Here is a 27,496-nt window from a genome sequence, read left to right as displayed (position 1 = left end):
ATTGATGCTCTAATGGCTGTCTGCTTTCTGCTGTGTAGAAATGGGTCTTGTTACCTACTGTTCACTCTTGCTAGGCAATTTCATGGTAACAGAATTATGTTGAGACTCAGGTTTTTCACTTTAAAATCTATACCAAACAGACATTGATTTCAATGTTTAACAAACTATGCGCAATGGCTACTTTTAACAATTTCCTCAGAAAATGTAACAAAAACACATTACCAGGAAGAACTGTGCAGATACAAAGTTTGGTAACAGAATATAATAGAATTTGGGGAGATATGACTGTAATTCGATTACCAAACTTTGCATCTGCCGTTTTTCCAGTAAATGTTTGTAATTTTTATTTACTGTGTATATTGTTCAAAGTAGTCATAGTGCATAGAGTTGTATGGTTTGTATAAATACTGTATCATTAGCTTTTTAAAACAATTCAATGTTTTCTTTTATCATATTTTGGACCAGGATGAGGCTGTCTACACTAGCCTCGGGGGGCGCATTAGCTTTTCAAAATGCAGACCATTAAAAAAAAAAACCATTTCATCTGAGTTTTATATTGAAAGTCAACAGTGATGTTTTACTTCAATAGAGTGATAAAGGGTGTACAACTATAGTTTTTCTTCACATGAAATACTTTAGTGCAACACAATAGTCTTTTTTTTTTTCATCCGATGACAACAGAAGCTATTTTGCTAGCACCCACAAGTAAATTATCTTGAAAAAGCAATATATTTTTTTTGTGCAAAAATGATGCATGGACATCATCTTTGGGAGGGGAGATTCACTGGATTCCTCATGTCTAACTCATTGTTGGAAAAAAGTTTGATCCAAATCAGATGTTGGGCTCCTGAGTGGCGCAGCGGTCTAAGGCACTGCATCTCAGTGATAGAGGCGTCACTACAGACCTGGTTTGATTTCAGGCTGTATCACAACCGGCTGTGATTGGGAGTCCCATAGGGCGGCGCACAATTGGCCCAGCATTGTCTGGGTTAGGGCTTGGCCGGGGTAGTCTTCAACAATTCCATCTTCTTTTGCAGCATGACATAGATTAGTCATTCAAGTTTCATATGATCATTTTATATGACATGGTATTTCTACGGATTAAAGAAATTCAGCTTAAGTGCCTTTTCCTAAGGGCAACTGTTTCACTTACATGGAGCTTAAACCAAGAAACCACACAATATTCTTTTCTAATCAAGGACAACTGCAGTGACACTATTGTCACCTCCCCCGTAGGTTAGTTCTGTTTTCTTTTTTGTTCCCCGTGTTGTTTAGTTAATTAATATTAGATTTATACAGATGTCAGATTGATATGTCCATTCAATTACCTTTTCATAGAGTAGGCTACAAGTTCTTGTTTTAGAGGGCTCAGGATCAAAATGATTATGTGCAATGTTTGTGAATCCATGACTTGGTTTTCAGAATGAAATACAGTAATGTAGTGTTGTAAATGTATGTTAGGGCTTGGCCGGGGTAGTCTGTCATTGTAAACAATAATTTGTTCTTAACTGACTTGCCTAGTTAAATGAAAGGTACTATATTTATTGACTATTATATGTATCCTATAAATTATAATTGGCCATTTGGGTGCAATCAATTGGATTCATTTCTCAGTGCTTTTTGAAGTGGAATGACACCGTAGCAGAAATGAACACGACGCAGACTCGTTTGGTTCTTTAAAAACCTGCAGTAAGTAAAATATTGTGTGCTACAGCTTGGAAAAAATATAAATAAATGTGACTCTGGATGACAAGTATTTAGCGCAATGTCCCAGTTGGTCTCAAACAACCCAAACATGATGCAGTTTTTCCTTGCCAGCAGCCAGCCAGCTCTGCTGAGTTTCCTCCATACAGGCAGCGAGATGAGTCAGCGGAGAGCGCGCCGTGGGATCCACATGGACCAGTCGGAGCTGCTCTGCAACAAGGGCTGTGGTTACTATGGCAATGCGGCCTGGCAGGGCCTGTGCTCCAAGTGCTGGCGGGAAGAGTACCAGCGAGCCCGACAGAAGCAGATCCAGGAAGACTGAGAAGTTATTAGGCCCACCTGTGAAAGGTTATAATCAATTGCAATGTGTTGTCAGTGCTGTGGTGCATTCTTTTTCTCCAAGGTTCAGGCTGAAACGTATGCCCTTCCTCAGTGGCATGGTAGATACTTTTTTTACACCACAGTTTCATGTGGGATGCCTCACTATGTTAGGGAATGCCAACTTTCAGCCCCAGGTCACTGGCCAGCAGAATCAAGCTGGTTTTTCTTATCCACATCCTATTCTAGCTTGAGACATTTAGTAGAGGATTTATACATGATAATCAAAAGTTTTTGGGCATTAATGAAATGTCAATTTTTACTAGCTTTGTCCAACACTTACTTTCCCTCCATACATTGTAATTAAAACAGGACACCAGCGGTTTGTTGAATAATAGCCTCAAGTAAAACAGTTTTATCACCAGTTGTTCCCCCTGGTTTACCTCAGGCTGCAGAAGGAGGAGGAGGCTGCCTATGCCAGTATCCAGGGGGCCCAGTCTCAGCCACAGGCTCAACCCCAGGCCTCTCTTGCCCCCTTCTCCAAGTTCGAGGAAAGGAAGACCAATGAGAAGACGTGCAAGGTGACCACCGTGAAGAAGTTCTTCAGTCCCTCATCACGGACAGCCCCCAAGAAAGGTGACTGACTGACTCTGAAAACTCATAAAGACCGCTTTGCATTCCCTCTTATACGTTAAAGCCTGAGTTATCTCAATGGCATTTCTCCAGTGCAGTTTTTGACACACACTTTCCACCCCGGTGTATCAGCCTAGTAATTGTCTCATCGGCTCACTTCCTTGGCAGTGATCCCGGAGGCTCCTAAGCAGGGCATGACCAGCTCACAGGGTGATTGATCTACAAGGTATTCTGTTCCCTCCAAGCCCATTACAGCCTATTATACCTAGGTCTATTTAGTGACACCCTAACTGTAAGGTAAGCTCCTATACAATGGCCCCAAGGCTATTGAGAACAATGTGCAAAGTTCAAAGTCCCTTGGGGACATTTATCTTTGCGGAGTTAGATCGTCTTTCTTTAGAAAAAAAAAGAAGGTACCCCCTCTCTCTCATGATAATGCAATTGTTTCCCAAACCAAACAACCCCCCTCCTATCTCTCTCTGAACCACTCATTCTGCACTTATCTGTCAATGCCATTGTTTGTTGATCAATGAAGTCATTCATTTGTTGTCCAATATTCTCCCTACCCACACCCATTCCACCTTCGCCCACATCTCTCAAATCTACCCATTCTCTCTTGTATGCCCCCCATTTCCCGTGCCCTGTGGCCCCAATTGGCCCTGCCATCTCATTCTCAGCCCCCAGTGAGGGAGAGAAGGTGACAGGCCTCAGAGACTGGAGAGGAATGTTTACCCCTCCTTGGGAAATGGACTTCCCCACAGAAGGTACAGTAATTGCATCTACCATTGGAGATTAGATTTGCAGTGGGTAGTGCCCCCATTTTAATCCCTGTAGTTTTAAAACCAACTAGGAACTCATTAGGGCTTTACTAGTGTAGTTGACTTAATGTTACCCTCCAACATGGTGGTATTAAGATGTTCCAGTAGTCTCACCATAGTGGCACCCGCTCAGTCTAATTGGCTGAGAGACTTGTCCATCAAATTGACTTCCCTGCTCTGGTTGCTTTTTAAAAATGTGTTAGATGTGAATTGTGTATTTAACAAAAGTCCCTTTTTCATGTTGCTCATAATGTTCATAATGTTCATGTGTCCTCCTCTTGCGTATGGTCATTATACTGGCAGCACTGGTGGCCAGACTCAGAGGTGGGTGTCTGTCATTCTCTCTCTAGTTGTAGAAACACTTCTACAGAATATAGAGAACTGTCCATTTTATAGTCCACTGAAACTCCCAACAATGCAAGAACACAATCACCAGCAAAAGAGGGTGTAAAGAATCTGGTTATTTGTACAGGATGGAATTCTATTGATTGCATATTTGGGTCTGACATCGCCCCAGCTCTTATGTAAAGACAAACAGGTTAGACCTGTCAGCGTCTTGGTTTTAAACCCTTCTGACCTGTTTACCTTCTTTACTTGAGGCTGTCAGTTCAGGGCTTCAGACCAAAAAAAATCCTGGGTGGCACTGGTGCCGCTAACTTTGTTTTGTGGCACCCCCATAAAAACATTCTGCAGCGTCACACAATAGAATACATTTGAGTCTTATGAAGTCGTTCTAAAGTCAATCACAATGCTTTATTAAGACGTGTAATAGACTACCGAGAGAGTATTGTGATATTATGCAACCTAATCCAGTGACTGTCATGAATTTTGGGTTGACAATTATGATATTTTAGTTATTTTGCAGTCAATTTTATATTTTTTTGTTCAATAGAGAGAGAAAAAAATGCAGATTATTTCTGTTTGACTAATATTATATATAGGCCTAATTCAACTAGTGCTAATTCACCATCTGAAGAAGTGGAAACTCAAAACACTAGACTAACTATAATTAAACTCAAAAAAAGTAACGTCCTCTCACTGTCAACTGCGTTAATTTTCAGCAAACTTAACATGTGTAAATATTTGTATGAACATGACAAGATTCAACAGACAAACTGAACAAGTTCCACAGACATGTGACTAACAGAAATGGAATAATGTATCCCTGGACAAAGGGGGATCAAAAGTAACAGTCAGTATCTGGCGTGGCCACCAGCTGCATTAAGTACTGCAGTGCATTTCCTCCTCATGGACTGCACCAGATTTGCCAGTTCTTGCTGTGAGATGTTACCCCACTCTTCCACCAAGGCACCTGCAAGTTCCCGGACATTCCTGGGGGGAATGGCCCTAGCCCTCACCCTCCGATCAAACAGGTCCCAGACGTGCTCAATGGGATTGAGATCCGGGCTCTTCGCTGGTCATGGCAGAATACTGACATTTCTGTTTTGCAGGAAATCACACCCAGAACGAGCAGTGTTGCATTGTCATGCTGGAGGATCATGTCAGGATGGGCCTGCAGGAAGGGTACCACATGACGGAGGAGAATGTCTTCCCTGTAATGCACAGCGTTGAGATTGCCTGCAATGACAACAAGCTCAGTCCGATGATGCTGTGACACACTGCCCCAGACCATGACAGACCCTCCACCTCCAAATCAATCCTGCTCCAGAGGACAGGCCTCAGTGTAACTGTCATTCCTTTGATGATAAACGCGAATCCGACCATCACCCCTGGTGAGACAAAACCGCGACTCGTCAGTGAAGAGCACTTTTTGCCAGTCCTGTCTGGTCCAGCAATGGTGGGTTTGTGCCCGTAGGTGACGTTGTTGCTGGTGATGTCTGGTGAGGACCTGCCTTACAACAGGCTCTGAGCACTGATGGAGGGATTGTACATTCCTGGTGTAACTCAGGCAGTTGTTGTTGCCATCCTGCACCTGTCCCGCAGGTGTGATTTTTGGATGTACCGATCCTGTGCAGGTGTTGTTACACGTGGTCTGCCACTGAGGACGATCAGCTGTCCGTCCTGTCGCCCTGTGGCGTCTCGTAGTACGGACATTGCAATTTATTGCCCTAGCCACATATGCAGTCCTCATGCCTCCTTGCAGCATGCCTAAGGCACGTTCACGCAGATGAGCAGGGACCCTGGGCATCTTTCTTTTGGTGTTATTCAGTCAGTAAATGCCTCTTTAGTGTCCTAAGTTTTCAAAACTGTGACCTTAATTGCCTACCGTCTGTAAGCTGTTAGTGTCTTAACGACTGTTCCACTGGTGCATGATCAAATTTATTTATAAATTCCTTCTTACATCAGCTGATATCTCAAAGTGCTGTACAGAAACCCAGTCTAAAACACCAAACAGCAAACAATGCATGTGTAGAAGCACGGTGACTGGGAAAAACTCCATAGAAAGGCCAGGACCTAGGAAAAAACCTAGAGAGGAACCAGGCTATGATGGGTGGCCAGTCCTCTTCTGGCTGTGCTGAGTGGAGATTATAACAGAACATGGCCAAGATGTTCAAATGTTCATAGATGACCAGCAGGGTCAAATAATAATAATCACAGTCGTTGTCGAGGGTGCAACAGGTCAGCACCTCAGGAGTAAAGTTGGCTTTTCATAGCCGATCATTCAGAGTATCTCTACCGCTCTTGCTGTCTCTAGAGAGTTGAAAACAGAAGGTCTGGTGAACAGGTCAGGGTTCCATAGCTGCAGGCAGAACCGTTGAAACTGGAGCAGAAGCACAGCCAGGTGGACTGGGGACAGCAAGGAGTCATCAGGCCAGGTAGTCCTGAGGCATGGTCCTAGGGCTCAGGTCCTCCGAGAGAAAGAAATAATTAGAGAGTATACTTAAATTCACACAGGTCACCGGATAAGACAGGAGAAATACTCCAGATATAACAGACTGACCCTAGCCCCCCGGCACAACCTAATGCAGCATAAATACTGGAGGGTGAGACAGGAGGAGTCTGGAGACACTGTGGCCCCGTCCGACGATACCCCCGGACATGGCCAAACAGGTAGGATATAACCCCACCCACTTTGCCAAAGCACAGCCCCCACACCACTAGAGGGATATCTTCAACCACCAACTTACCATCCTGAGACCAGGTCGAGTATAGCCCACAAAGATCTCCGCCACGGCACAACCCAAGGGAGGGCACCAACCCAGACAGGAAGATCACATCAGTGACTCAACCCACTCAAGTGACGCACCCCTCCTAGGGAAGGCATGGAAGAGCACCAGTAAGCCAGTGACTCAGCCCCTGTAATAGGGTTTAGAGGCAGAGAATCCCAGTGGAGAGAGGGGAACCGGCCAGGCAGAGACAGCAAGGGCGGTTCGTTGTGCCAGTGCCTTTCCGTTCACCTTCACACTCCTGGGCCAGACTAAATCACATAAAATCAAATGTATTTATATAGCCCTTCGTACATCAGCTGATATCTCAAAGTGCTGTACAGAAACCCAGCCTAAAACCCCAAACAGCAAGCAATGCAGGTGTAGAAGCACTACTAACATGAGACTACACTCATGTTCATTAATCAAGTATGGGAAACAGTGTTTAAACCCTTTTACAATGAAGATCTGTGAAGTTATTTGGATTTGTATTAATTATCTTTGAAAGACAGGGTCCTGAAAAAGGGACTAATTTTTTGCTGAGTTTATAACACCAACAGCTAGTAGCCATGTACAATGAACAAAAATATAAAAGCAACATATGAAGTGTTGGTCCAATGTTTCATGAGCTGAAATAAAAGATTCCAACAATGTTCCATACGCACAAAAAGCTTATTTCTCTCATTTTGTGCACTAATTTGATAAGATAATCCATCCACCTGACAGGTGTGGCATATCAAGAAGCTGATTAAATAGCATGATCATTACACAGGCTCACCTTGTGCTGGCAACAATAAAAGGACACTCTAAAATGTGCAGTTGTATCACACTAAAAAGCAATGCCACAGATGTCTTAAGTTGAGGGAGTGTGCAATTGGCATGCTGACTGCAGGAATGTCCACCAGAGCTGTTGCCAGAGAATTGAATGTTCATTTCTCTACCAAAAGCCACCTCGAATGTCGTTTTAGAGAATTTGGCAGTATGTCCAACCGGCCTCACAACCACATGTATTGCGTCGTGTGGGCGAGCAGTTTGCTGATGTCAACATTGTGAACAGAGTGCCCCCATGGTGTCGGTGGGATTATGGTATTGGCAGGCATAAGCTACGGACCACGAACACAATTGCATTTTATCTATGGCAATTCGAATGCACAAAAATACCATGACGAGATCCTGAGGCCTATTTATTATTTTATCAAGGTACTGTATCTCTGACCAACAGATGCATATCTGTATTTCCAGTCATGTGAAATTCATAGATTGGGGCCTATTGAAATTATTTAAATTGACTGATTTTCTCCTATAAGTGAGTTAAATCAATGAAATTGTTGCATTCATATTTTTGTTCAGTATTTTAATCTAACAATTAAACGTAATGTCCTAAGAAATGCAATGACGCCAGTGCAGTCGCGAGTCCGACACGCAATTTTGCACACGCTACGTAATTCAAAGCCATATCCGATATCTTTATTGTGCTTTTGAGCTCAATAATGAGAATTGAGAAATAAAAGATATATACTTACAGAAAGCTGAGACCCTCCTCTCTATAAATATGGACAACTAGTTGCTTCCAAAGTGTTTTTTTCTTCCACCCTCCAATTGCATTTTTAAATGTTATACAATCACGAGGGGGAGAGCGATTGTGAGAGGCTCATTACAGCAGCCGGGCCGGCGAAACAAGCAGGCACAGCAGCAGGTCAGACACTTCTATTCAAGGAATCATAAGGATAATGCACTTTATAAATTCATGGTTTTATCCGCCCAAAGAATACTACAAAAATTATAATTTATCTGCCCACTTTTAATTGAAGTGACCAGGTATAATGTGCAGCTCGCACTAGTGAGACCAATTAAAAAGTTAACTGGGGCAGCCAAATAAAAGTGTTGCAAAATGTGACTAAATGGTCGCAGTCTGGAGGCCTGCAGTTAGCGAGAGCAACCATGACGAGAAAGGTATGGGATAACATTATGAAAACAACACAAGTCATGGTGTCTTCCTCTCAGAGAACCAGGAGGGCAAGACCCCCAGCCCCTCGATCAGACGCCAGTCCAGCATCGAGATAGACCGCGTCTCCAGAGACTTTGTGGAATTTCTGAAGACCCTGCATAAGCCAAGCTGAGAAGTCCACAAGCAGAGCAGTGCCTTCATCGAGATCATGGCCAACAAAAAGGTCAGTTGAACGAGCATTCAATAGTTTTCAATGATTTTCCATGCGCAGGGTAAAAAACACAGTACCAGTCAAAAGTTTGGACACACCTACTCATTCAAGGGTTTTTCTTTATTTTTACTATTTTCTATATTGTAGAATAATAGTGAAGACATCAAAACTATGAACACATATGGAATCATGTGCTGAGCGCTTGTTGACTGCTTTTCCTTCATTCGGGCTAACTCATCCAAAACATCTCAATTGGGATGAGGTTGGGTGATTGTGGAGGCCAGGTCATCTGATGCAACACTCCATCACTCTCCTTCTTGGTCAAATAGCCCTTACACAGCCTGGAGGTGTGTTGGGTCATTGTCCTGTTGAAAAACTAAGCGCAAACCAGATGGGATGGCATATTGCTGTGGTAGCCATGATGGTTAAGTGTGCCTTGAATTCTAAATAAATCACAGACTGTGTCAGCAGCAAAGCACTCCCACATCATCACACCTCCTCCTCCATGCTTCACGGTGGGAAGCACATGTGGAGATCATCCATTCACCTACTCTGCGTCTCACAAAGACACAGCAGTTGGAATCAAACATCTCAAATTTGGACTCATCAGACCAAAGGACAGATTTCCACCGGCCTAATATCCATTGCTCGTGTTTCTTGGCCCAAGTAAGTCTCTTCTTATTATTGGTGTCCTTTTACTAGTGAATATTATTTTTTTCAGCAATTTGACCATAAAGGCCTGATTACACGCAGTCTCCTCTGAACAGTTGCTGTTGAGATGTGTCTGTTACTTGAACTCTGAAGCATTTATTTGTGCTGCAATTTCTGAGGCTGGTAACTCTAATGAACTTATCCTCTGCAGCAGAGCTAACTCCTGGTCTTCCTTACCTGTAGTGGTCCTCATGAGAGCCAGTTTCATCATAGTGTTTGATGGTTTTTGCAACTGCGCTTGAAGAAACATTCAAAGTTCTTGACATTTTCCAGATTGACTGACCTTCATGTCTTAAAATAATGATGGACTGTCATTTCTCTTTGCTTATTTGAGCTGTTCTTGCCATAATATGTACTTGGGCTTATACCAAATAGGGCTATCTTCTGTATACCACCCCTACCTTGTCACAACACAACTGATTGGCTCAAACGCATTAAGAAGGAAAGAAATTCCACAAATTAACTTTAACAAGGCACACCTGTCAATTGAAATTCATTCCAGGTGACTACCTCATGAAGCTGGTTGAGAGAATGCCAAGAGTGTGCAAAGCTGTCAAAGGCAAAGGGTGGCTACTTTGAAGAATCTCAAATATAAAACATTATTTTGGTTACTACATGATTCCATGTGTTATTTCATAGTTTGGATGTCTTCACTATTATTCTACAATGTAGAAAATGGTAAAAAGGTGGAATGGATAGGTGTGTCATCTTTTGACTGGTACTGTATAATCTGAAAGGATAGAAATACCTGCACAATTTATGCTTGTGTGTAACATTTTTGTTGCAACCTTTTGACCAAAAGGTCTTCGTCCAGCTGAAACTTAATAAACTGAATGGGAGAATATGCAGCAGTGTGTAGATATTTATGTTCTTTCAACAAAGGTCAGCCTTGAAAAACTAAGCTGAAATAATAGCTTTTATGTGTATGTTTTGTAATGGAATATTGCTGTTTTATATGGCAAAAACAGCCCAAGGTTCTCTTGTTTGGAAAAATTTGCTTTTATTGGCTAGATCAGTAGGTCTGTTGTACTTGGCTTTACAGAACCGTGTCAGTTTAAAGCCATTTTGTCTATGTTATATCTGTTGTTGAAAAGGAATGCAGTTATATAAACGGACAAACAGAGCTGTTATGTTAAGATTGAAAAGTTTATTTCAAGCTACCACATTTGATCTGGAACATGCAATTTTGGTATGTAGTTCCTCTCCTGTTGACCAGACATTGACATTCAATTACAAATACCTGGGATGACCTTTGACCTCTGATCTCTCAGGACTTAGGCGCTGATGAGCTGTTTGAGTGTGTCCAAGACTTCTACCAGAACATGTCTGACCGCCTCATGACCAATTTTAAAGGTGGGTTCAAACATGACTCAATCTGCCATAAAGGAATCAGTGTACGTAACAAAATGCATCACAAAAATATAAATACAATGCATTTACAAGATTCACAAAAAATTGTGTCCCAATGTGTGGTTTCAAAATAACGGAGTATAGTGCATTCTACTCCACAATAGTGTTCTGTTGGTCTTTTTGAAGGCTTAAGCATAAGTACTTATCGCAGTGGGAGGCCATTCCTTCTCTTGCTAGGACAAACGCGGTAGCTGCTGCATGCTGACCCGGTAACGACGAACCTACCGATTCTACTTGTAAAATCGCAATGTTTGGCAGTAGCGAACAACTTCACTTTGAGCCAATTGGAGAGCACGAACCCCCATGTGGGGGAGCCAACAAAAAAAAGTAGGGTATTTTCTCCGTACATCCACGGATAAGCAAGTCAAACTTCATATGCAATGTATGGGATGGTAGCTAGCTAAATGCACAGACGCAATGCACACAACACTAAATGCTTCCCCCAAGCTGTAACTCCACCACTGTAGCTAGTATTGACATTATAATACAATTTCCATGAAACGGCTGCCTGTGTTAGCTGCCAAGTTAGGGCAGTGTCCTTACCTAGCTTTGTTATGCTAGCTAGTGAATATTCTAACGTTAGCTAGCTAGAACAACATTTTGCTATGGGCTGCACTGGCAGTATGTGATTATGGAAAGTGAATTAAATTGTTTCTACGTCACCTTGCTAGGTAGTTATCTCGCTGTGGTCATCTGGCTAGGGCTTTCTACAAAAAAGCAACATTAGCGCGGATAGCTTGGAATGTAGACCATAAGCAATATGCACAGATATATGCATTGCCAAGCAACGCTACTGCCACCTTCTAGTTTGGAGTATTTTAACGAGGCTGAGTGGCTGACGACTTCAAAGATTTTTGCTGAGTGAAAACACGAGATTGACTGCCAATACTCTTAGGTGGTGGGCCAAAGCTTTAAAAATGTTTAGTTGATCAATTTCCGTTGAGGGAGGAGCAGATTTTTGGGGGGGATATGATGGTAAAACATTCTTATGATGACAAAATTTGTTGGCACCTTGAATTCTTGCACATTTTCTCATAAAAAGGTATATTTCGAAACTTAGCCGCTCAGGCAAATTTGTCAAACTACTAAAATTGGAACCAATCAGAACTCCCGTACATACCCCTGGTGATGAAGGTAGCCAATGGCTTGCTTCTATCTATGATAATGTGAGCTGTTATCTGATGAAGAGGAACAGATATAGCTAGCTCCCAGACTGAAATAAGATCTAAATCTTTCGAGTGCACTGAAGAGGTAACTCTGTTTACCATTTAGGCAATTTATTGAAAGCTAGTCAATGTTAGACTAACCTAGCCAGCTACTGTAAATGTCAATTTTTGTTTCATTAGCTATATCTCTGAGTTCAATTGTTGAATGATGTTTTGGCCTGATTATGTCTAATTTAAAATATCTATCTGCAGGCTTAATGGCTCAATCCTATACTTTGCAAAGAAACCCAAATAAAATAATGTAGATAGAAGTGTGTGTCGTATGCTAGAATAGAGGTTTAAAAACGACAGCTGCAGATATATATTAGCCCATACATATGGCATAGCTTACACATACAGTATAGCATTCATAACAATACAATGTGCTAAGCAATAAGATAACCAGAGTTTGCTTTCTAAACCAGATGAAAACATGCCTCCCAATTCCGTGGAAATATCAGTTGGGAAATTAATGTTTTGAGTTTCAAATACTAAATGTTCAGTGAATGTGAGTATATTTGTGTTTTTAAATGATTAAAACCTTCCTACTAACCTGAAAGTAAACAGTGCCAAAATCTTGAAAATCCATTAATTATTCTAATATCTATGACTGAGTGTGAGACATCTTTTCCATTTTGTACGATTCAACGTTCTTAACCGTAGACTCCCTGCCGCCCTGACAAGACTGTGTAAGACAAAAACCCACAAAGAAAAGACAACAGGCAAATGCGGTCTAAATAGTGACGGCAGGGCTAATTCAAACTGTAGGACTTGGGGAATAGACCATGGGAGATAAGTGAGAGACAATGATGAATAAAGATGCTCAAACAAGAATGTGTATCAGTAATAGTGTTCTTCAACTCTAAAATGCACTAGACTGTGTAAGACAAAATCCAGAAAAGACAACAGGCAAATGCATATGTGGTCTCAATGTCTAAGTAGTGACTGCAGTAGGACAGTTCTCCTCACAGGTGAGTGAATCAGCCCATGCTTGGTAAATAGCACTTGGTTGATATCTGGTAGCAGGTCACAGGAGATCTGAATTGATCATGAGAGACCAGAATTAATAAAAATAAATCATCACAGCAAAGGACTGTAGTTTGTGAGCTAGGAAATGAACATCCTGACAGTCTGAGGCATGGTGCTCTGCAATCATCCTACTCCAACTATTGACATGGATAATGTAGCATTTCTTATTTGTCAGTATGACATTATTGGGTCCTGCCTTGATGACTGTATTAGTTATACACTACTTGTCCTATAGATTTTTCTAGTCTTAAATTATTACTTGGAATAAATTGAAAACCAAAATGCTCCTTGTCCTGGAATGACATGCTAGCTAGCGATAATGCCATCTGCTCCTGCTAGCAACATATCTACTTGTTGTAAATAGCTAGCTACAGTACTAAGGTTGCTGTCAGGAGTCATTTTACAGCTTGCATTGATGGTATCACATTTCTATAACTAAATAGTTTAATACATTTTTTAAAAAGCCTTTACCTGTGCAGTTTGTCAGAACTGTGTCTGCTACCTGAAACACAGATAACGCGATTGGCAGACGTGATCAACAGCGATAGTACACAAGTTTTTGATTGGTTTACAGTTTAGTACTCAGCGGCATTTGCCTGTCCAGCTAGTGAACATAAAAGTAAGTATTTGTAAAAAATGTGCAAGAACTGACATTTCCTACAAACATAAATGTGTTTAGAAGAAATAAATATACACTATGTGAAAGGGGGAAAAAAAGAGCTCTTCCCTCGACAGAGATTGATCATTTGGCAATCCTACCTGTGTGTCTGAGCTTTTATATAATGCCTTTGGTTTCATTTGCAAATAGAAATATCTATCAATATCTACTGTAAATATACAAGTGAGGCCTAAGCACTTCACCAAGTGGCCACTGAGGACAATGAGGACTTAGACTTATCAATGTCATTTTCAGCCATATCAAAGGCTATAGTCTTAATCTCGGAATCCTCTTTGACTGATATGGCAAACGTGTTTGGTAGATTTCAGGCCTGTAGACTTGTGATATGAAATAGATACCTTGTGATCTGTGATGGGTTGGTTAGGTTGCTTTCTAAATGTAATCTGTTACAGTTGTTACCTGTCAATTTGTAAGCAGTAACACAACTTTTCAATTACCCAACCTCAGTAACGTAATCTGATTACTTTCCCTTAAAAGAGGCATTAGAAGACAAAAATGATTAATCAAATGCATTTGGTGTGTCATCGTAGTTCTCCCTGAATTGTGGTCAGATTCCCTCAGGCAGCACTAACTTAAACTTGCACCTTTTTTCAATGCTGAATTGAATATCATCGAGAAAACAAACATGTCAATGTATATTTTTTGCATACATTTTTTATTTATAAGTAATAGTTTTTCAAAACTGATTTAGTCATTTTTTTTCTTCAGTTTCTCCCCAACCTTGTGTTAATTATGTGACATGTCGGTGTCTGATATGTTTGCCATATCTCATCTGTTCCTCACTCTGTGTGCTATTTTATTGTGGGGGGGCAACTATGTTTGGTTCAATTGTTCCCTACAACAACAGCTGGCCTTCACATATAAGCTAGCTAACTTTAGCAAGCTCACATCCAAATGCCAGTCCTACATTCTTCCACAAAACATAGCTCGCTAAATCAGTTCAAAACCAACACCAAACTTTACAATGTTTACAATAGTGTTGGAAAGCCGATCTCGCTACGCCATAGTCCAAGCTACGGTAAGAGCTAGCCACATTTTAGTTTCAGACCGGGCAAACACTGCAGCTAGCTACATTTCCTCGACTAAGATCAACCAAGAGACCAGTCAATACACAACTCAAACTGTAGCTGAGAAGACAAATTGCTTGCTAGCTATATTAAACCTCCAATGCACATGTAAACAACACCTCTGTTGTGCACTGCAGTGTGCAAATGCACGCTCGCTACAATCATAAGCCTCACCAGAGAAGCATTGCTATTTCAAATATCCAGAATAAATTCCAGTACGCTCCCTTTCCTGTCTTCTTGACATTTTTATCCAAATGTGCGCTGATCAACATTGTGAAATTAACGTCAATGCCATTTGAGAGTCTTGATTGTACTTGACAGCTCTGATCTGGATGCTGGAATAGCCCATGTGTTGGGCACACTATTTGTCAATAACGCCACCATGCAGGGCTATTCTAGGGGCGGGAGGATTATATAAACTGGTTGGTTTTAGCCCTGAATGCTGAATGTGCATCTGTGGTATATCAGACCATATACCACGGGTATGACAACATGTACACTGCTCAAAAAAAATAAAGGGAACACTTAAACAACACAATGTAACTCCAAGTCAATCACACTTCTGTGAAATCAAACTGTCCACTTAGGAAGCAACACTGATTAACAATAAATTTCACATGCTTTTGTGCAAATGGAATAGACAACAGGTGGAAATTATAGGCAATTAGCAAGACACCCCCAATAAAGGAGTGGTTCTGCAGGGGGTGACCACAGACCACTTCTCAGTTCCTATGCTTCCTGGCTGATGTTTTGGTCACTTTTGAATGCTGGCGGTGCTTTCACTCTAGTGGTAGCATGAGACGGAGTCTACAACCCACACAAGTGGCTCAGGTAGTGCAGCTCATCCAGGATGATACATCAATGCGAGCTGTGGCAAGAAGGTTTGCTGTGTCTGTCAGCGTAGTGTCCAGAGCATGGAGGCGCTACCAGGAGACAGGCCAGTACATCAGGAGACGTGGAGGAGGTCGTAGGAGGGCAACAACCCAGCAGCAGGACCGCTGCCTCCGCCTTTGTGCAAGGAGGAGCAGGAGGAGCACTGCCAGAGCCCTGCAAAATGACCTCTAGCAGGCCACAAATGTGCATGTGTCTGCTCAAACGGTCAGAAACAGACTCCATGAGGGTTGTATGAGGGCCCGACGTCCACAGGTGGGGGTTGTGCTTACAGCCCAACACCGTGCAGGACGTTTGGCATTTGCCAGAGAACACCAAGATTGGCAAATTTGCCACTGGTGCCCTGTGCTCTTCACAGATGAACGCAGGTTCACACTGAGCACGTGACAGAGTCTGGAGACGCTGTGGAGAACATTCTGCTGCCTGCAACATCCTCCAGAATGACCGGTTTGGCGGTGGGTCAGTCATGGTGTGGGGTGGCATTTCTTTTGGGGGTCGCACAGCCCTCCATGTGCTCGCCAGAGGTAGCCTGACTGCCATTAGGTACCGAGATGAGATCCTCAGACCCCTTGTGAGACCATATGCTGGTGCGGTTGGCCCTGGGTTCTTCCTAATGCAAGACAATGTTAGACCTCATGTGGCTGGAGTGTGTCAGCAGTTCCTGCAAGAGGAAGGCATTGATGCTATGGACTGGCCCGCCCGTTCCCCAGACTTGAATCCAATTGAGCACATCTGGGACATCATGTCTCGCTCCATCCACCAACGCCATGTTGCACCACAGACTGTCCAGGAGTTGGCGGATGCTTTAGTCCAGGTCTGGGAGGAGATCCCTCAGGAGACCATCCGCCACCTCATCAGGAGCATGCCCAGGCGTTGTAGGGAGGTCATACAGGCACGTGAAGGCCACACACACTACTGAGCCTCATTTTGGCTTGTGTTAAGGACATTACATCAAAGTTGGATCAGCCTGTAGTGTGGTTTTCCACTTTAATTTTGAGTGTGACTCCAAATCCAGACCCCCATGGGTTGATAAATTTGATTTCCATTGATAATTTTTGTGTGATTTTGTTGTTAGCACATTCAACTATGTAAAGAAAAAAGTATTTAATAAGAATATTTAATTCATTCAGATCTAGGATGTGTTATTTTAGTGTTCCCTTTATTTTTTTGAGCAGTGTGTATATGTGTATATATATATATATTACACATCCAGTTGAAGTTGGAAGCTTACATACACCTTAGCCAAATACATTTAAACTCAGTTTTTCACAATTCCTGACATTTAATTCTAGTAAAAATTCTGGAATTGTGATACAGTGAAATGATCTGTCTGTAAACAATTGTTGGAAAAATAACTTGTGTCATGCACAAAGTAGATGTCCTAACCGACTTGCCAAAACTATAGTTTGTTAACAAGAAATTTGTGGAATGGTTGAAAAACGAGTTTTAATGACTCCAACCTAAGTGTGTGTGTAAACTTCCGACTTCAAGTGTGTGTAATACAAAAGTTAAGCCTAATGTGGAATGTTTTCCTTCCAGGCACTTCAGAGCGTGTGGAGCAAGTGATGGACGAGGTGGAGAAGTACATTATGACTCGCCTGTATAAGAGCGTCTTCTGTCCCGAGACCACAGACAATGAGAAGAAAGACCTGGCCACTCAGAACAGGATACGGTAAGGACTACAATCTTCTTCCTGAAAGACAGGCAGTTGTATTAAATTGTTTATGAATTGGGGTGTTTGTCACTGTGGGCAGACATGCATGCAATTATCCTCCCGTATCTGTCAATGTGCGTGGTAATGACCCTTTGTGTTTGTGTCACTGTGGGTGTTTGTCACTGTCTCACCCACCACTGTGTGGGTTGTATAGGGCGTTACACTGGGTGGACATTCAGATGCTCTGTGTGCCAGTGGATGAGGAGATCCCAGCGGTATCAGACAACGTGGTCATAGCCATAACAGGTGAGTCATGGATGGTGTCAAACAGAATCCCATTAGGACTCAACCAAACATGTCTCTTTAAATGATGGGTAGTGTTCAGAGGACTCTGCAGTGTGTTGCCTTTTTTGTTAGTTTTTTAACCTTTATTGAACCAGGAAAAGCTCATTAAGACACAGTGTCTTCTGCAAGGGAGACATGGCCAAGAAAGCAGCAGTCAATACAATATTACGCAATTTTAAAGCATACATGATCTGACCTATAGGAAACATTTTCACATTTCAGGATTGTGAACAGGATTATGAATTGTGTGTTGCATTACAGACATCATCGAGATGGACTCCAAGCGGGTACTAAGGGAGAGCTAGCGTGCATCACGCGCTGCAGCAAGCACATCTTTAGCGCCATCAAGAACACCAAAAGTGAGCCAGCCTCGGCAGACGACTTCCTACCCACCCTAATCTACATCGTACTGAAGTCCAATCCACCACGCCTGCAATCCAACATCCAGTACATCACCTGCTTCTGCAATCCCAGCAGGCTCATGAATGGAGAGGACGGATACTACTTCACTAACCTGGTACGTGTCTCTGTGCCACTTCACACCACTCCCTCATGCCCACACCGAGGTGAAGAGAACCAAGCACACACTCATTTGGTTCATAGCTCACCTCCTGTGTCCTCTCTCTGTTTAGTGCTGTGCAGTTGCCTTCATTGAAAAACTGGACGCCCAGTCCCTCAACTTGGACCCTGTGGACTTTGAGAGCTACATGTTGGGCCAGGCCTTCCCTCGCAGGCCAGAGGTGGACAGTGGCTGGCCACAGATTGACACTGCCGCTTCCATACCCGCCCTGGCCCAGGTCAACCAGAATCTGGATCTCCTGTCAGGCCTGCGGAGCCGGCAGGAAAGGGTTCTGGAGGTGGCGCAGAGCATGCAGAGTGACCTGATCACCTGGCAGGAGAGTGTAGAGCGAGAGGTGCAGGAAATCCTGGAGAAGTACCCGTTGGAGATCAGCCCACCTGCCCTCTCTGCGATCGACTCAGACAACATGGAAAACGACCGGCTGCCACTGACGCCCCAGGTTTTGCTGGGTAATATCTCTCCAGAATGGGAGGCAAGAGGGCTTCTTGAACTAATGATCCCGCCTCTCTGTAATGCTTTGAGCCGTCATTGGCTCTTTACTATGGCGAGGTTCAGGAATTGGCAGCCCCCTCGTGTCTATACTGCTACCATTTTAAACATTCTCACACACTGTAAGCCAAGTAGGCTTTTGTCCATTTTTCCCCTAGACCCTTTCCCAAAAGCATTCACAGATCTAAATTAATAGATAAAAGGAAGGACTAAGTTAAGGGACCTTTAATGGAACCAAGTCTTTACAATGTTCCTGCATACACATACTCCTTTTAGACTAGCCCTCTTCAGATCAGATGGCCTGAGTTGGCATTGGGCCCTAATCTGTACTCCTCTACATCCCTGCTGCACTGACACAGATGGCACACCTTGATACCGTAAGATAACTTCTCCACCTTGTCGTGCTGAGGAAAGAGGCATCTTACTTTTAGATGGCTGCTGGTGAATTTGGGAAATGCTGACTAACATTTAGTTATTCTTCAGATAGAGTGGTACATGTTACAAACTGTGAAACCTAAAGAGTGACCAAGACTCAAGTTACTGTGTTATGTACAAAATGCCAGTGAACTGCTGATATGGATTGTGGCATGTTGTGCATCATAGAAGTAATTGTGAAAGATGGATGATACCTGGGGAAGATGGATGATACCTGGGGAAGATGGATGATACCTGGGGAAGATGGATGATACCTGGGGAAGATGGATGATACCTGGGGAATGTTCAGTAAGGTGAAATGCTCAGATCAATGCAGATTATTTTGTATATGTTTAAGGAACACTTAACAGTTCAATTTGATTACAGCATGATATTTACTCTATTACTACATGCCTTTTCTATCTGCAATTCATTGAACATTTGAATCACCTGAATAAGCCCCATGTTGTAATACTTCAACATCACTCACTCTGCTGTCACACAGACATATGTACTCTACTTTAACACTGTAATCAACTGTGACTGACTGCTGAGTCTCTAAAAGATTTGTAAACAAGTGTGTGTATATTTGTCAACTTTTAAACTGAATGGCACATCACTATTTTATTATGGAAATTTAATTTATAAGAATTGCCTTGTTTTACAGTGTGTATTTAATTGCCGTTCAATGAATAAACCCCAGGAATGCAAATCTAGTGTGGGTTTTTCCTCCTGCCTCACACCATTTCCACCCATACTGCTGATGTTCTGCTTGGTCAAAATCCCATCTGGTTTGCGCTTACTGGGATTATAATTTGCATATGTGCGAACTCCTTCTAGACAGTTGGAAAAGCATTCCTCATGAAGCTGGTTGAGAGAATGTCAAGAGTGTGCAAATCTGTCATCGGGGCAAAGGGTGGCTACTTTAAAGAATATGAAATATATTTTTATTTGTTTAACAGTTTTTTTGGTTGCTACATGATTCTATGTGTTATTTCATAGTTTTGATGTCTTCACTATTATTCTACAGTGTCAAATAGTAAAAATAAAGAAAAACCCTTGAATGAGTATGTGTGTCAACTTTTGACTGGTACTGTACAGGAAATTTACAGGAAATGTTGCTCGTTAACAGTTAAATACACAAAAATCTAGCCTAAATCATGTAGCGTATCCTTTATTGCCTGCTGCAAATGACTTGCTACTGACATCTTGTGGTGAAAACGTTGACCAGAGTTGTACAGATAGAATGGGGCACTGCACAGCAGTCGTGGGTTACTTTGGGACCGGTTACTTTGGAACCATATCCCAATTCTGAGAATCCTTTCTACAGATAAAATGGGTATGGTGGAAGTAAGCTAAACTTTTACATTCAGCCTCAGAATTGCTGCTAGAAGTTGACATCCGATGTCTACGAACAAAAGCTGTAGTGTAACTAAAAAAGCTAATTGGACATAAAATGATCATTGTTTAGTGTGTTAGGTTGCACTTTTAAGATGTATTATTTGATTCAAACCATAACTAAGTGGCTGCTCTGAAGCCTTCTGTGGCTATGTAGCTCTTATCTCTCCTGGCCTCTTTTCCTCATTTAATAGAATTGGATGGGTCACGAGTGTATGTAGATTGCATCTAAGTGTCCACCATATTGCTTTCCCCGATCACATGGTTGGGAGAAAATGTAAGACGTACTTTCTTTATTAATGCCTTTGGATGCCTATTCATCAAGGCTCAGTGGTTAGCTGGGAAGCCAGGCCTGATACCAGAGGATTCTCCAGGAAATGGGATGAGGTGTCTCGATGGGGCTAGCCTGAATGGAAGACTTACATTTTATTCAGCTTCACTGGGGACATAAAAAATGGCTCATTAATTTTGCCCCACATTCACAGAAGGCAGCTCCACTTCTCTCCAAGCGTTCTGTATTTAGTATGTGGGTCAATTTCTCCCTCAGGTTCAAATTAGGCTTCGGAATAAGGCATGTTTAGTGGGAAATCCATATTTCAGTACAGTTTTGAGCATGGCATAGTTGGTATATAGTAACAGTCAAAAGTTTGGACACACCTACTCATGCAAGGGTTTTTCTTTATTTTTACTATTTAATAAATTGTAGAATAATAGTGAAGACAAACTATGAAATAACACACGGGATCATGTAGTAACCAAAAAATCTATCTATTTTATATGAGATTCTTCAAAGTAGCCTCCCTTTGCCTTGATGTCAGCTTTGCGCACACACTTGGCATTCTCTCAACCAGCTTCATGAGGTAGTCACTTGGAATGCATTTCAATTAACAGGTGTGCCTTGTTAATTTGTGGAATTTCTTTCCTTCTTAATGCATTTGAGCCAATCAGTTGTGTTGTGACAAGGTAGGGGTGGTATACAGAACATAGCCCTATGTGGTAAAAGACCAAGTCCATATTATGACAAGAACAGCTCAAATAAGCAAAGAGAAACGACAGTCCATCATTACTTGAAGACATGAAGTTCAGTCAATTTGGAAAATTTCAAGAACTTTGAACGTTTCTTCAAGCGCAGTCACAAAAACCATCAAGCACTATGATGAAACTGGCTCTCATGAGAACCACCACAGGAAAGGGAGACCCAGAGTTTCCTCTGCTACAGAGGATAAGTCCATTAGAGTTACCAGTTTCAGAAATTGCATCCCAAATAAATGCTTCACAGAGTTCAAGTCAATCATCTCAACATCAACTTTTCAGAGGCCTTTTTGGTTGAATTGCTGCAAATAAATCACTACTAAAGGACACCAATAATAAGAAGAGACTTGCTTGGGCCAAGAAGCACGAGTAATGGACATTAGACTGGTGGAAATCAGTACTTTGGTCTGATGAGTCCAAGTGTGAGATTTTTGGTTCCAACCGCCGTGTCTTTGTGAGACGCAGAGTAGGTGAACGGATGATCTCTGTGTGTGTGATGGTGACACTGTCTGTGATTTACTTAGAATTCAAAGCACACTTAACCAGCATGGCTACCACAGCATTCTGCAGCGATACGCCATCCCATCTGGTTTGCGCTTAGTGGGACTATAATTTGTTTTTCAACAAGACAATGATCCCAACACACTCCAAGGACTATTTGTAAGGGCTATTTGACCAAGAAGGAGAGTGATGGAGTGCTGCTTCAGATGACATGGCCTCCACAATCACCCGACCTCAACCCAATTGAGATGGATTGGGATGAATTGGACTGCAGAGTGAAGGAAAAGCAGCCAACAAGTGCTCAGCATATGTGAGAACTCCTTCAAGACAATTGGAAAAGCATTCCCCATGATGCTGGTTGAGAGAATGTCTAGAGTGTGCAAAGCTGTCATCGAGGCAAATGGTGGCTACTTTAAAGAATATAAAATATGTTTAGATTTGTTTAACACTTTTTTGGTTACTACACGATTCCATGTGTGTTATTCCATAGTTTTGATGTCTTCACTATTATTCTACAGTGTCGAAAATAGTAAAGATAAAGAAAAACCTAGGTGTGTCAACTTTTGACTGGTATTGTAAGTAAACTTGATTTTGCACATAAACTCAGCAAAAAAAGAAACGTCCTCTCACTGTCAACTAAAGTCAATCACAATGCTTTATTAAGAAGTGTAATAGACTACTGAGAGAGTGTTGTGATATTATGCAACCTAATCCAGTGACTGTCATGAATTTTGGGTTGACAATTAGGATAATTTTGTTATTTTACAGTCAATGTTCTCTTTTTTTTGTTCACTAGAGAGAAACAAAATGTATCTTCTTCTATTTACTTATATTATATATATAGGCCTAATTAAATTAGTGCCAATTCACCACCAGTGGAAACTGAAATCCCATTAGTTGCTAGATTTCTAACTATAAATAAACTCAGCATGTGACTAACAGAAATTGAATAATGTGTCCCTGAACAAAGGGGGGTCAAAATCAAAAGTAACAGTCAGTATCTGGTGTGGCCACCAGCTGCATTAAGTACTGCAGTTCATCTCCTCCTCATGGACTGCACCGGGTTTGCCAGTTCTTGCTGTGAAATGTTACCCACCTCTTCCACCAAGGCACTTGCAAGTTCCAGGACATTTCTGGGGGGAATGGCCCTAGTCACCCTCCAATCCAATAGGTCCCAGACGTGCTCAATGGGATTGAGATCCGGGCTCTCCACTGGCCATGGCAGAACATTGACATTCCTGTCTTGCAGGAAATCACGCACAGAACGAGCAGTATGGCTGGTAGCATTGTCATGGTGGAGGGTCATGTCAGGATGAGCCTGCAGGTAGGGTACCACATGAGGGAGGAGGATGTTTTCCCTGTAACACACAGCGTTGAGATTGCCTGCAATGATAACAAACTCAGTCCGATGATGTTGTGACACACCTCCCAGACCATGACGGGCCCTCCACCTCCAAATCGATCCCACTCCAGAGTACAGGCCTCTGTGTAATGCTCATTCCTTCGACGATGAACGCGAAACTGATCATCACCCCTGGTGAGACAAAACCGTGACTCGTCAGTGAAGAGCCCTTTTTGCCAGTCCTGTCTGGTCCAGAGACGGTGGGTTTGTACACATAGGCGACGTTGTTGCCGGTGATGTCAGTGATGTCTGGTGTGGACCTGCCTTACAACAGGCCTACAAGCCCTAAGTCCAGCCTCTCTCAGCCTATTGTGGACAGTCTCTGAGCACTGATGGAAGGATTGTGCTTTCTAGTGTAACTCGGGCAGTTGTTGTTGCCGTCCTGTACCTGGGTGGGATGTTCGGATCTACCGATCCTGTGCAGGTGTTGTTACACGTGGTCTGCCACTGTGAGGACGATCAGCCTGTCCGTTCTGTCTCCCTGTAGCTCTGTCTTAGGCATCTCACAGTACGGACATTGCAATTTATTGCCCTGGCCACATCTGCAGTCCTCATGCCTCCTTGCAGCATGCCTAAGGCATGTTCATGCATATGAGCAGGCACTCTGGGCATCTTTCTTTTGGTGTTTTTCAGAGTCAGTAGAAAGGACTCTTTAGTGTCCTAAGTTTCATAACTGCGACCTTAATTGCCTACCGTTCCACAGGTACATGTTCATTAATTGTTTATAGGTCATTGAACAAGCATGGGAAACGGTGTTTAAACCCTTTACAATGAAGCTCTGTGAAGTTATTTGGATTTTTACGAATTATCTTTGAAAGACATGGTCCCGAAAAAAGGATGTTTCTTTTTTTGCTGAGTTTAGAAGGAAGGAATGCATTGGGAGAATAAGATTTCATATTATTTTGTTACTGTTTGTCTTCCCACTTTCTTGTAGAAATTGCTTTTATAACATGTGTGGGTGTGTCGATTTACCCTTCTCATATTTATACGGGCCATTGCTCATTGGATAACTGTGAGAAAGGTCCCACCTTCCACCGCTTCAGCTGTTTTACATTGGTTGAAGCAATCGCGATAAACATGGAAATGGTCTCCAATGGTGATATGATATGTAGCTGCAGCAGATTATAGCCTGCATCATGGAAGAAAAACAAATGTAGCCACGGGTTGCAAAAGCGATGCGAGTTTTGCGTGCACGCGTATCATTGAATGAAGCCTGTCTACAGTATGAATTTGATATTTACAGTGGAGGCAATTTAGCTGTCTGTCAATTGGGCTGCTAGCTAGTGAAGGGCCATGTTAGCTCGATGCTAACTCGTTTATTGTATAGTTGAGGTTAGGAATCAGGCTAGTTGACGCTACCAATTTCACACATCCAAAATAATAGTGGAACATCTGCGTATTATCAATGCCTTTCTGAAGAAAGAAGAAATAGCTAGCTAAACCAGCTAGCATCTGAGAAGGTAAGGTAACCAGCTATCTAACGTTAGCTAGCTATCATAATCAGCTAACGTTATTAGTTAACCTTAGTTATATGTTTGAATTCGCCCTCATCACGCACACATTCCTTGGTTTTCTTTTATGTTTGTGTTGCTAGTCAGCTATGTTGTTTAACACTATGCCAATTTGTAATTAATATAGTCGTTTTGGAAACCGCAGTGTTGTTAGTTCCCAAAGAGACCACCTCACCTTGCTAGTTAACGTTAGCTAACCTGTCACACATAGCCAAAATCAATTGTCCGTTAGAAGTTATTGAACAATAACATTGCTTGATATCGTGAACTAATTCCTTCATGCGTTGGAAGTGACAAGAAAATACTATTTTTGACTGGACCTTTATCTACATTTTCGTTTGACGCTATTGTTTTCTTTCTCTCCATGAAAATAGGTATTGGATTCATATTTCACCCAATTTCCTCCATTTGAAGAAAAGCAAACTGGCTGAGATGGATGAACAAAGTGTTGAGGTGTGTTTACATTTTACACCAGTATAAATGCACATGTATGTCACTGGTTACCCCACTGTGTAGCTTTTAGATAAATACCTATCTCTATGACATTTGAGTGAACAACTTGACATGCTGCTCTAGCTAGAAAATTCCCTAAACTGATGGATGGATGCAAGCACTCCTGAGCTCAGGACATATCACTAGACTAGAGATTTTGCTCTCAGCCAACGTTGGCATTAGACTGGGTTATGGGTTCCAAATATAGCTCACCCCACCAGGCAGTAATTTACATTGCATTGTGCACCAACTGTACCAAATGAGAATTGATTCCTGCTTCCTTGTCTATGACTGAGCCCCCCCTGTGCTCATTGTGCACAAATCAAAGTTTATTTGTCATGTGCACCAACTACAACGGGTGTAGGCCTGACTGTGAAATGCTTACTTACAGGCTCCAACCAAAAGTGTGATTTCTAAAAAAGTTTTTAAAAATTAAGGTATTAGGTGAACAATAGGTAAATAAAGAAATAAAAACGACAGTGAAAAATAACAGTAGTGAGGCTATAACAGTAGCGAGGCTATATACAGGCACCAGTTAGTCGGGCTGATTGAGGTAGTATGTACAAGTAGATATGGTTAAAGTGACTATGCATATATGATAAACAGAGAGTAGCAGCAGCGTAAAAGAGGGGCTATGGGGGGGTGCACACAATGCAAATAGTCCGGGTAGCCATTTGATTACCTGTTCAGGAGTCTTATGGCTTGGGGGTAAAAATTGTTGAGAAGACTTTTTGTCCTAGATAGACTTGGCTCTCCGGTACCGCTTGCCATGAGGTAGTAGAGAGAACAGTCTATGGCTGGGGTCTTTGCCTATTTTTAGGGCCTTCCTCTGACACTACCTGGTGTAGAGGTCCTGGATGGCAGACAGCTTAGCCCCAGTGATGTACTGGGCCGTACGCACAACCCGCAACCATGCTCTCGATGGTGCAGCTGTAGAACCTTTTGAGGATCTGAGGACCCATGCCAAATCTTTTTAGTTTCCTGAGTGGGAATAGGATTCGTCGTGCCCTCTTCATGGCTGTCTTGGTGTGTGTGGACCATTCTAGTTTGTTGTTGATGTGGACACCAAGGAACTTGAAGATATCAACCTGCTCCACTATAGCCCCGTCAATGAGAATGGGGGCATTCTCGCTCCTCCTTTTCCTGTAGTCCACAATCATCTTCTTAATCTTGGTTACGTTGAGGGATAGGTTGTTATTCTGGCACCACCCGGCCAGGTCTCTGACATCCTCCCTATAGGCTGTCTCATCGTTGTCGGTGATCTGGCCTACCACTGTTGTGTCGTCGGCAAACTTAATGATGGTGTTGAAGTTGTGCCTGGCCATGCAGTCGTGGGTGAACAGGGAGTACAGGAAGGGACTGAGCACGCACCCCTGAGGGGCTCCAGTGTTGAGGATCAGCGTGGCAATGTGTTGCTACCTACCCTCACCACCTGGGGGTGGCCTGTCAGGAAGTCCAGGATCCAGCTGCAGAGGAAGGTGTTGAGTCCCAGGATCCTTAGCTTAGTGATGAGCTTTGAGGGCACTATGGTGTTGAACGCTGAGCTGTAGTTAATGAATAGTGTTCTCACATAGGTGTTTCTTTTGTCCAGGTGAGAAAGGGCTGTGTGGAGTGCAATAGCGATTGCATCATCTGTGGATCTGTTGGGGTGTTATGCAAATTTGAATGGGTCCAGGATTTCTGGGATGATGGTGTTGATGTGAGCCATTAACAGCCTTTCAAAGCACTTCAGGGCTACGGATGTGAGTGCAATGGGTCTGTAGTAATTTAGGCAGATTGCTTTCGTGTTCTTGGGCACATGGACTATGGTGGTCTGCTTGAAACATGTTGGTATTACAGACTTAATCAGGGACATGTTGAAAATGTTAGTGAAGACACCTGCCAGTTGACTGTTTCTAAATATACAGAAAATATTTAAAGTTAGGCCTTTATTGATGTAATGTATCA

The 27,496-nt window shown here is 42.4% G+C and overlaps 1 protein-coding gene and 1 pseudogene across 4 annotated transcripts in view; both read left to right on the top strand.

Annotated features, from left to right (window-relative positions):
- The first annotated feature begins 1,824 nt into the window (after nt 1-1,824).
- LOC110533586 (rab5 GDP/GTP exchange factor-like) lies at nt 1,825-19,611 on the top strand (annotated as a pseudogene). Its single transcript, XR_016483639.1, has 10 exons — nt 1,825-2,052; nt 2,471-2,658; nt 3,333-3,419; nt 3,777-3,797; nt 8,585-8,751; nt 10,722-10,803; nt 17,271-17,403; nt 17,600-17,691; nt 17,992-18,247; nt 18,363-19,611. The product of XR_016483639.1 is annotated as a rab5 GDP/GTP exchange factor-like (transcript).
- Nucleotides 19,612-24,539: 4,928 nt separating this feature from the next.
- Nucleotides 24,540-27,496, top strand: part of LOC110534878 (E3 ubiquitin-protein ligase TRIM37) — a 40,686-nt gene continuing 37,729 nt past the window's right edge. For 2 of the 3 annotated variants that reach the window (XR_016483638.1, XM_036989996.2), the window contains exons 1-2: nt 24,541-25,006; nt 25,432-25,510. Coding sequence is in view for 2 of the 3 variants with exons in the window: in XM_036989996.2 (XP_036845891.1) it covers nt 25,490-25,510 (21 nt within the window). In the remaining variant the exon portion in view is untranslated. Of the gene's footprint in view, nt 25,007-25,431; nt 25,511-27,496 lie in introns of all 3 variants that reach the window. The other variant, XM_036989998.2, reaches the window with a different exon arrangement.

Source organism: Oncorhynchus mykiss, chromosome 10, assembly GCF_057628025.1.
Source record: "Oncorhynchus mykiss isolate SJ-2025 chromosome 10, ASM5762802v1, whole genome shotgun sequence".
Lineage (NCBI taxonomy): Eukaryota > Metazoa > Chordata > Actinopteri > Salmoniformes > Salmonidae > Oncorhynchus > Oncorhynchus mykiss.
Note: the sequence above shows the minus strand (reverse complement) of the source record. Positions and strands in the feature narration are given on the sequence as shown.